This window comes from Solanum tuberosum, unplaced genomic scaffold (assembly GCF_000226075.1).
Source record: "Solanum tuberosum cultivar DM 1-3 516 R44 unplaced genomic scaffold, SolTub_3.0 scf00251, whole genome shotgun sequence".
In the NCBI taxonomy this organism is placed as follows: Eukaryota; Viridiplantae; Streptophyta; class Magnoliopsida; order Solanales; family Solanaceae; genus Solanum; species Solanum tuberosum.
In genome coordinates, this window is record NW_006239173.1 from 953,840 (window position 1) to 964,654 (window position 10,815).

General features: G+C 35.8%; 1 protein-coding gene across 1 annotated transcript in view; it reads right to left on the reverse strand.

The window, feature by feature from the left end:
• The window catches only part of LOC107062633 (F-box protein At3g08750-like), a 21,915-nt gene extending 20,501 nt beyond the window's left edge, over positions 1-1,414 (reverse strand). Inside the window, exon 1 of the mRNA XM_015313509.1 lies at positions 614-1,414. Within this exon, the coding sequence (XP_015168995.1) occupies positions 614-1,414 (801 nt within the window). The remainder of the gene's footprint in view (positions 1-613) is intronic.
• Between the last annotated feature and the right edge of the window lie 9,401 nt (positions 1,415-10,815).

Genomic DNA, 10,815 nt, shown 5'->3' on the forward strand with positions numbered 1-10,815 from the left:
TTTACTTCTCTTTTCAGCTGCCTCGACGACTATCTTAACATTAACAATGCAAGAGCTATAAGGAACATTTTATATCTAACAATGTCAATAACAGATGCAGCACAATGCAACATTCATTAAAAGATACTTAGGATGAGCCACTTTAATAAAAAATAATAATATTAAAATGCTCACAATCACCAACAACTTATAGAGTACAAACAAAAATACTCTCATATTGCACCTAATTAAATATTAGGTTACAAGGTAGAATGAACCATAAATAAATTTTAAAAAACCTGTAAATGTTATCCAATATGCTCTAAGCTCTTATTGAAATTTAATATGTGGCCCTTGTCATACAACGATTGAGATGGAGCTCACTATTCCCTTGTCGTTTAATTGTTACTAAGCTCTCTTTATAATAGTAAACCTCACAACCACCAATATCTCGATTAGAATGCAGGCCATGATGACGAAATTCAAAAAGCCTAGTCTTGTTTGTCCTAACATTATATGAGACCAGTCGGGAACTTCTAGTTACCAAAATGATAGAGTTGTCATAATATGACTTAATGCGCGTAGTGAGATGAATGGTCACAAGTTTGTTCCAAACGCCTGGTTGTATCATTACCCATACATCATGAACAAACCCGTCGACAAAGTTCAAGATGCCAAGGGAGTCACCAAGCAACATCAGACTTGCCAACCAATGATAATCCTCGTGACCAGCTGGTGGCCCTTCCATATCTACAAACACCTCATTCCCAAAGTCAAATGAAACAATTCTACATTTATTATTCTCCCTTACCAGCCAATAGTAATATCCATTCAGATAATCAGTAGTTTTTAAACTGTTTATTTCAAATATATTATTTTCATCTACGTCTACGTCTAGGTTATGTTTGAATATTCTCCATGAATCCCTACAACCTGAGTAGACCGCTGCATATTCTTTCAAAGGATCATAGTAAAGCACTTTATAATCCTTAGTCATAGGCTCTAATCCGAACACTAAATGACGATAGTGTTTATTATAAGGTATAAAATCAATTGTTGCGGCAGGGAGGTGTCTCACCTCTCTGTTAGCTGGATTCCATAATGTACACAAAATGGCATTATCAATTTGTCTTTCTATGAAAAACACACCATCAATAGAACCTAACAAGTTGGTAATATTATCTCCAAATCTTTGAAAATTTTTTTGTTCATCTATACCCTTATCGGAAACCAAAGTGACAGTAGGAGCATCATCGGTTGCACCATAATCATAAATCAAGTGTTGCGGAGGCTTCTTCTTATTACAGTGGTCTATAGTGAAGCTACGGTTATTGATAAGATTGCCCCAATTTTTGCACACACATTTGAATCTTAACAACGATTTCACAGGTAAACTCAGTAGAATCTCTCTTAATGATTCTTCAGAAAAATCCATACTAATTCCACCAACACAGAAAATTGAAAAGCAAATGAGATGAGATATCAACAAAATCAAACACACCTTTGCTTTTAGTTTCTGAATTCAACAGATCTGTTAGCCCACAATTATTCCTTGAGTGACAAAACTTTTTTGTAGTTAGATAGTGGTTGAACGGTGGAGTTACGACGATAATCGGAGGAGGAATGAAGCGGAGGGGTGGAGATGCGGCGGTGAGAATAGAGAACAAATATATACAATTGGGGGAGAGTATTTATAGCTCTGCAGTATGCACATACCAAAACCACCATAAATAAATCCATTATTAAATGTAATAAGCCAAAATATTTTATGTGATACAAATAAATTTTGAAAAATTAATCCATTTTAAAAAAAAAGAAAACTTACACTTTTCTTTCCTTAATTTCGGGAATCCGTTGCAGAAAAATGAATAACAAGTCAAGTACTATGTGTTGAATGGCATTGGTAAGGTTATCACATTGCTTAGTTATGAAGGAATTTTCAATTATAATAAAATTAAAAAGAAGTAACTTAAAGTTAGTATTGATGTGTGTTTTAATATAGATGGTGATAATTAAGATAAGAAAAAGAAATAACTGATAATTATCAATGTTGATATATATTTTAGTACATAGATTGTGATAGTTCAGATAAGAAAAACGAAAAAGTTCATAGTTGAAATGTGAAAAAGATAGTTCAATTGTGTTCTTAACTATTAATTCAATAACTATATTCAGACACCAACATAGACGTAGGGGTATACTTGGACCTTTTAAAATTATTTAAGAATATATTTGAACGTTTTTAATTACTTGGGCATGCTCTAAATTATTGCAGTTGTTGTTAAATACTCTATCGATTTGTTTTTATTTGTCATATTTGGACTTGACACACATATTAAGCAAAAATAATACTGTAATTGACATGACTATTTTTTTGGAAATTTTTATCATGTTTTCTTTAACTCCTTTGTTAGATTTTGATAGAATTATTTTTGTTGTGAATTTGAATGTAATGACCCGAAAGGTCATTTTGGTAATTTTCATGGAAATGACTATTTTGCCCTTTCGGTAGTTGCCCCGAGTCCCATGTTTTGTGGTTGTAAAGTTAGTTTGAGGAAAAGTTGGTAAAAAGTTGAGTTTTTGAGAAGTTGAGTTTTTATGAGTTAAAGTTGGTTAAAAAATGCTTTTTCGAGTTATTTGGAGTTTCGGGACTCGGATCGGATTTCCGTCGATTCCGGCAGTTTTAGAATGTCGAAACGGGTCTGTGTGAAGTTACGGAGTTGAATTTGGAGTTGAAACGAAGAATTGAGGTCCTAAGTTGCTAAAGTTGTGAAATTGTGATAAAGAGTTGACTTTGGTCAACATATGAGGTTCCGAGGCTCAGATTGAAATTCCGAGAGTACCGTTGGTTTCGGGAGGCGATTCTAAGTCTAGAATGAGTCTTGGTTGAATTTTTAGACGCTCCGTTTGAGTTTCGAATTTTTTTGGCGTTAAACTAGTTTCTTGGCATCTTATTGAATTTCGGGTCAAGGAGTCCTCGAATTCAAATTCCGACGGTTCCATTGAGTCCGGAACGTCGAATTTAGTGGGGGTACATATTCAGTTTGTGTGCACGAGATTCCGAACGAATCCCGAGGGTCTAACGGGGACTTAAACTTTGGTGTTATATGTTGTTTCAGCTGCTGTGGTTTTTTAAAGCTGCAACATCAGTTGTTTCTTTCTTTTTTAAAGCCAAAACCAGTAGCCATTTTCCCCTAACTTGAAAAATACCCATTTCTCCATTTTTAGACTTTGAGAGCTCGAAAATAGGTGATTTCAAGTGGGTTTTCGCAAGGAATTCATTGGATTGTGGTGATTTGGAGCGTGCTCGGAAGGGTAAAACTCAAATTTGAGTTACTAGTTGAAGTGTTTTGAGGCAAGTGACTTCTAAACTTTGTTAAACTCTTAGACTACACATGACTACTTTCCTAATTGTGTTGGGGAGTAATGGGGATTGAGGATGAGTTTTATTTGTTGATTGAAATTGTTGTAATTGAAAGATGGGGAATAAAACGAGCTAAATGTGTTATATGTGACTTGAATTTGTTGAATAAGTCATGTGATAACTCATATTGAGGGGATAGAAGAGCATGAGTAGGCTATGATTGATACAGACATTGATGTTGAGACAGATGATGTGTAATACTATGATGTGATCGTGATATGATTGTGATTGATGACATGTGCATATTCATTATTCATCCCATGTGTGAACTATCTGTTGCATGAGTTCTGAGACACTGATATGAGGATGGATGGATATGAGACACAGTTGAGACTAGCTCCGGCTAGAGATATATGAGATGGACTAGCTCCGGCTAGCGATTTGGATGCCGATGGGATCTGGTTCCGGCGGTGATACATGGTCCATGTGTGGCCCCCATGGGTTATGATTTGAGTATTCAGCGCGGTCTGAATTACGTCAACAGATGTGTATCTTAGGACAGACATGCATCACGACTACATGACATCATTATTGCATTTGCATCGCATTTCACTTCATCTTTGTCTGTGGTGTGTGGATTTTACCTATTTGCCCCTCTTCATGTGATATATGATCTATTTGCTCTTATATGAGGATATGAGGTTGATGTTGAGATACTGTTGGATATATCTGTTGATTATGAATTGTGTAGTATAGGTTGTTGGTTCGCTGTTAGAATGAAGTTTCGGTGGTTCGGTTGGGATTGAAAGAAGTTGTTTGTAGCTGCTAGTTTAGCTTAGTTTAGTGTTACTTGCGAGTACCTGTTGCTTTTGGTACTCACCCTTGCTTCTACACAGTTGTGTAGGTTGACAGCTCTATCAGATCCGGTTTATTACTCATCTTCAGATTAGAGCTTCCAGACTTACTTGAGAGGTAGCGGTTCATTCCAGACGTGCCCTCAAGTTATCTATATTTACTGTTCTGTTCTATTCTAGAACTTTACTATGAGACTTGTATATTTTATTCAGATTCTGTATTAGAGGTTTGTACATGTGACAACCAATTCTGGGGTTATGTTGAGTTTATTTAAAGACTTCCGCTTATCTTTCTATCTTATTCTTGTTTATAAATTCTGTATCGTCGGGTTTTTGGGTGTTAGGCTGACGTGTCCGGTGGGGTTTGGGCACGTGCCATCACATCTGGTTTTGGGGTGTGACAAAAATGGTATCGGAGCCCAGGTTCGAAGGTCTCACATGTACAAACCAAGTCTTAGTAGAGTCTCGAGGATCGGTACGGAGACGTCTGTACTTATCTTCGAGAGGCTATGAAGACTGTTAGGAAAGACTTCTTTTTTTTCATTCTGTTCTTATCGTGCGAGGTTGTTATCGTGGGTGCTGAGTATCGCGTGATGTTTTTGGAAGATGCCGAGGACTAGAGCTACCGGAGTTAGGGGGGAGGCAGCCCCCGAGGTCAGAGTTGAGGCCCCAGCTAGGGGTAGAGGTCGGGCTAGAGGCCGAGGACGTGGTCGAGGCCGTGCCAGAGGAGCGGCACCTGCCCGAGGCCGAGGTAGAGAGCCTTCACCTGAGCCACAGATTGGAGTAGCTGCAGAGCAGGCTCCTGCGGGCCATGCACCCCCAGTTCATGATGACAGACTCGACAGGATGTTGGGGTTATTGGAGCGTCTTACTCAGGGTGCAGCAGGTATACCAGCGGGGTTACAGGCTGGGGTAGGGGCACAGGCCCCTGGTTATCAGCATCAGATTCCAGTGGTTCCAGAGCCGGTGGTTCAGCCACCACAGGTTCCAACACCTGTTGTAGGTGTACCGGCAGCCCTTGAGGTGGCCTTGGCAGATGATGGAAATCTCTCTGGTTTAGGAATTAATTACTTAGATTTATCCTAGTTTGTATCTGGTGTATCCAGATACGTTTTGATACATCATACATGTATCTCACATGGACTCAACATTAGGTGTAATTTGTTCTAGATACATTGTATCCATGTGGATTTGCATATATGTAACTCTCTCTCTTGCCTTTCGTTTATCTCGTTCGCCACTCTTCTCTCTCGTTTATCGCTCTCCCTATTTTAGTGTATTTGATAGTAAAAGTATATATATTTATGTAGGTGCATCTGATAGATGTATAAGCAATTATTTATAAGTGATATGAATTGCTAAGCCCAATTACTAGTATCTAGTCAAGCCTTTGGCCCAAAGAAAAGCAAATCTCTGACCCAATATCTCAGTCCCATTTCAGCCTTTGTAGGTTGATGATGTTTTGGCCCAAATATATTGTCACGATTCGAGCCTACACTTTGGACGTGTCCGGCACTCAAGAACCATTGTTGGTCCCCAGGCAAACCATCATTCAGGTTGACTACAATCGGAAGACTAACTTGAGCATACATAAGCATCAAATCGAAAGAAACGTTTAAAAACAGTTTATTGAATCTCAAAACTTCGCTGAATATACTGAGTATGAAACATAAGTTTTAAATAAATATATCTGAAAACTTACTCTCCAAAAATGTTTATCTATGAAGCCTCTACTATACAAAGATGAGTGTCAGGACAAGACCCACGACTCCTCAAAAGAACTACTACTAACAACTCATAAAACTGGAGTCCTCCAGAAGCAAGGAGACCTCACTCGAATGCTGACGAGCGGATGAAGTGATCTCAACAGACTCTGTTGAGGATCCTAAGAACATGTATCTACATCATTAAAAGATGCAAGTCGAATGACATCGGTACATTAAACGTACGAGTATGTAATATAGCTGAATAACAAATAACCGAATAAAAGGACTGCAACAGATAAAACATAACTCAACTGAATGTAAAGGATTAAAGGAATGAAATCATTTAAAATTTTACAAAAACACAATAGTTTTCCACTAAATATGAAGCGAGATACAAAATATTTATATTCTTTAGGAAATAAATATTTAAGTCGTCATCTGCTGTTTTAATTTCAAATATGTACCCAAAATAGTCTGTTTTGACAATGTCATATTTGCCATACTTTTGATATTTCCTTCAATCACCAACAACTTAGAGTATACAAACAAAATTACACACGATAATCTCATATTGCACCTAAATAAAGCTAGAATGAATCATAAAAAATAACATGTAAATCTTACTCAATATGCTTAAAGCTCTTATTGAAATTTAATATATGTCCATCACTTTTATCAAACAATGACTAAGATGGAGATCACTATTTTCTTGTCGCTTAATTGTTACTAAGCTCTCTTCACAATAGTAAACCTCACAACCACCACCCTTTGAATGTGACTTCAGGCCCGGATGATGAAACTCAAAAAGCCTTGTCTTTTTTGTCCTAATACTATACGAGACCAGCCAAAAAAAATTAGTTACCAAACTCACAGAGATATCATAGCATGACTTAATGGAACCTAACCGTCTATGTTCCTTTTAAAACAATATTATTAGTATTAATTATATATTCTCTGGATCATAGTTGATGGTAGCTCCCTTGTGTGTTTGAGAAGAAAGATTTAGATTTTAATTTCTTGTTGAAAATGAATTGAAAAATTGATCATGTAATTTTCCTTCATGTTAATTGTTGGATGTATTTGAACAATTCTTCCGTTCAATTACAGGTTGAATTCTCGTGGAATATATTTGTGATCATCTGACATATTAAATGTAACACATTAGTGTATGCATATCAAATATACACAATTTCTTGAATGTAACAATACTTAGCTTGATACAATGTTACTATTAAAGTTAGATTTGATGGGCTGTTATTATAAGTAAAGTTTGTATAAATTATATCACAACTTGAACGTCATATATAATGCCCTTTAATTAAAGGTAAAATAATGATTTGTCAAACAATTTATTCTAAATGAATGGTGTAACAAGTTAATATGCTATACTTTTCCTTCTCTTTTTTTTTTTTCTCTTTTCACAACATACGGGACAAATATATATAATATTATTCATAAATGGCTAATTATAGTTTTTCTAAATTAATTAATAAAAAAAGATATAAACATGAGAAAGAGAAATGAGGAGTAACATAGCAATGACCCATTGGGACATGAATCAATCCAAATAAAAACTTCATTGGGACACTTACACTACACCAGAATAGATATTTAGTGGCAATTAATTAAATTAAATGTCACTATTTTATATTCTGAAGTCACGTATTACGGCAATTAAACTTTTGTTGGTAAAAGATTAGTAATTTCAAGTGCAAATCCCTTTAGGAGAAAATTAAATTGTTCGCTCTTCATCAGAACCGAATTAGTTGATCTCCAAATCTTTTGTCCTTCTTCTTTTCTCTTTTTAGAAAAAAAATAATAAAGAAGCAAAGCGTCGATAAAGGTAAAATTATTGAATTGTCAAATTGAATTGAATTAGATAATTTATTCTAAATGAATGGTATAACTATAATAAGTTAATATTACAAGTAGCTAGACAATGAAAAGAGAAGGAAAAAAGAAAACTCTAGCTACTTTAAATATTAACTTGTTATAGTTATACCATTCATTTAGAATAAATTATCTAATCAAATTTGATTTGACATTTCATTAATTTTACCTTAATCGACACTTTGCTTCTTTAATATTTTTCATCTAAAAAAAGAAAAGAAAAAGAAGGATAAAGATTTGGAGATCAACTAATTAATTCATTATATTGTGGCCAGTAATGTTTGTTACTCAATCGGTTGTTGTCTTTAATATAGATTACTTATTTACTCATAACCAAATATGTCTATGCACACTAGTCAACTATTTCCATCTACGGAAAAAGAGTAAAAATATCACTAATGAAATCAACAAAAATGTATCTAGTTGATAGTTTGGTTAAATAGAAGAAATATATTTAAAAAATATTTATACTACTTCAAATAAGACAATAGTGTCACGTGACAATCAGGTTTTGGGGTATATGATTATAAATTTCCGCATTATTTTATAGTATTAAACTTTTATTCTCGTTTTACTTTTGCATCCACCGCATTAGTTGGTTTTTAGTCTGACTTGTCTTGGTGGATAAGACGATTGCCATCACGTCCATTTTTCATGCTCAGAATCATCAATAACTTAGAATATACAAACAAAATTACATATAATAATCTCATATTGCACCTAATTAAATAGGTTACAAGCTAGAATTAACCATAAATAAATAATATGTAAATGTTATCCAATATGCTTTAAGCTCTATTTAAAATTTAATATTTGACCGACACTTTTGTCATACAACGATTGAGATGAAGCTCACTATTTCCTTGTTGTTTAATTGTTACCCACTTCTATTATTCCCAACCGACCCAAATTTCAGCCCAATCCTTTTCCCCCTTTAACCCGGCCCACTCCAATTCTAAAAGAAACCCAGAAACGTGTGCTTCAACGTTAACAACGAAGAGCAGTTCACAGCTCATTCTAACGTTAATATGCAGCAAACGACAACAACAAAACCAAGCGGCGTCAACGCTAGAGCAGTACTGTGATTTTTCATTGTCTTCTTCCGCACAGCAAAAGCACCTGCGCCTTAGTCCTTGTAGCCACGAGATTACTCCACGTCGGCACTCAAGGACGAGAGGTCAATCGAGTCCGTCCATTTCCCTTTCCTCTTCCAGAATGGGGTGAATTTTTTAGAGAAAAGGTTGCCTCCCCAGAATTGTGTAAGATTTTCGATTTTGAATTTGGAATGGGCCTTGAACCCGAATTTTCGTCCCTTTTCCCCCCAAATCTGCCCTAGTTCTTCATCTATATATATTCTGTTGTCTTTGCTGCTAGAGGGGGATTTTGAGGCTAGCTTCACAGAGAAACCTAGAGAAAAGTGGAAAAATAGAGTTGGGAAGAAAAATTGGAAAGAATTGGCGAAAACTTACTAACATAGAGAGAACAACATATAAGATTTTGAAAGGAGACAGAGAATATATACAAAATACACTCAAAGAAATAGAGAGGAGAACTAATTTTCGAGTTCCTTTTTACTCTCACCTCCCTTTCGTCATCCTTTCGGGTTCATTGAAGTAAGAGGTTGGTGGTGGAATCGTCTTCAGTGGCTCGAGTCCCCGTCGCTGCCCGAAAAAAGGTAGAAATCTCTATGCTTAACTCTGCCTCTTGTTAACCTCTAATCATTCTCTATTTTCCGCTTGTGTGTTTGAATAGATAGAAATGCTTGTTTGTTGTTTGTTCGCTGGAATTTGGACGGGCATTTCAGTGCTTTGTTCCTTTTTTAGGTTGCTGTAAATTTCCGTATGATTCCTTAAAATGTGGAAATCGTCCAGTCAAGTTGGTTTCTTTCTTGTATTTATCTGATTAGGTTCATAAAGTCAGCTAAAAGTCTGGTTTGATCTGTTGTGACTAAATCTGTTAGTACGTTAAAAGTTTTACTTTGTTTCTTTCTACGCTAGTTGGCGTCTTTCTAGTTCTCATTTAGTTTCTTTAGGGTGATTTGGGTCTCTATTCGAATTTCATGCGATATTAAGCGTGTTTCATATATTAAGGTGTCTAAACGTGCTTATGTTTTAAACCGTTTATTCTTTGTTCGAGTATTGATGATCCTATTTTTCCGAGGTTACTGTTTGTGTGTCAATGAACATGAGTATCTATTATGACTAATTACTATTCTAAAGGCATGGCTGTTTTGACTTAGTTTTCGAGCTTGACCTTTATTTTATATGCCCAAGTTAATTTCGTTTTCAAGCTTCAATGGTAAGATCCCCTGTTAATTCGTTGATTTCTTTGGATTTTCGAGAGATAAATGTCTTCATTCCCGTTACGGTGTAAGCACGATGATTTTTCGGACCCATATCACCCTTCTCTAACGTTTTAAGCATATCTTTCAGTCGTCTCGCAAATGTTATAGCCCCATTAAAATATTCAACATCTGGGACGATTTCTGATGTGCAATAACCATGCTTGTCCCACTCATGCTTCCATAAGTTTTCGTCAGTCCAGTGAACCTCCAAAGAAGGCCAATACTGTAATGACCCTAAAGGTCATTTTTGGAAATTTTCATAAAATGACCGTTTTACCCCTCCCGATAGTTGCCCCGAGTCCTAATTGTTGTATTTTAGAAGTTGGTTTGAAGGAAAATTGATGAAAAGTTGAGTTTTTGGAAAGTTGAGTTTTTAAGAGTTAAAGTTTGGTTAAAAGTGCTATTTCGAGTCATTTGGAGTTTCGAGACTCGAATCGGATTTCTGTCGATTCCAGCAGTTTTAGAATGTCGAAACGGGTCTATGAGAATTTACGGAGTCAAATTTGGAGTTAAAACGAAGATTTGAGGTCCTAAGTTGCAAAAATTGTGAAATTTTGATCAAGAGTTGACTTTGGTCAACAAACGAGGTTCCGGTGCTCGAAATGGAATTCCGAGGGCACCGTTGGATTCAGGGGGTGATTCTAAGTCTAGAATGAGTCTTGGTTGAACTTTTAGAGG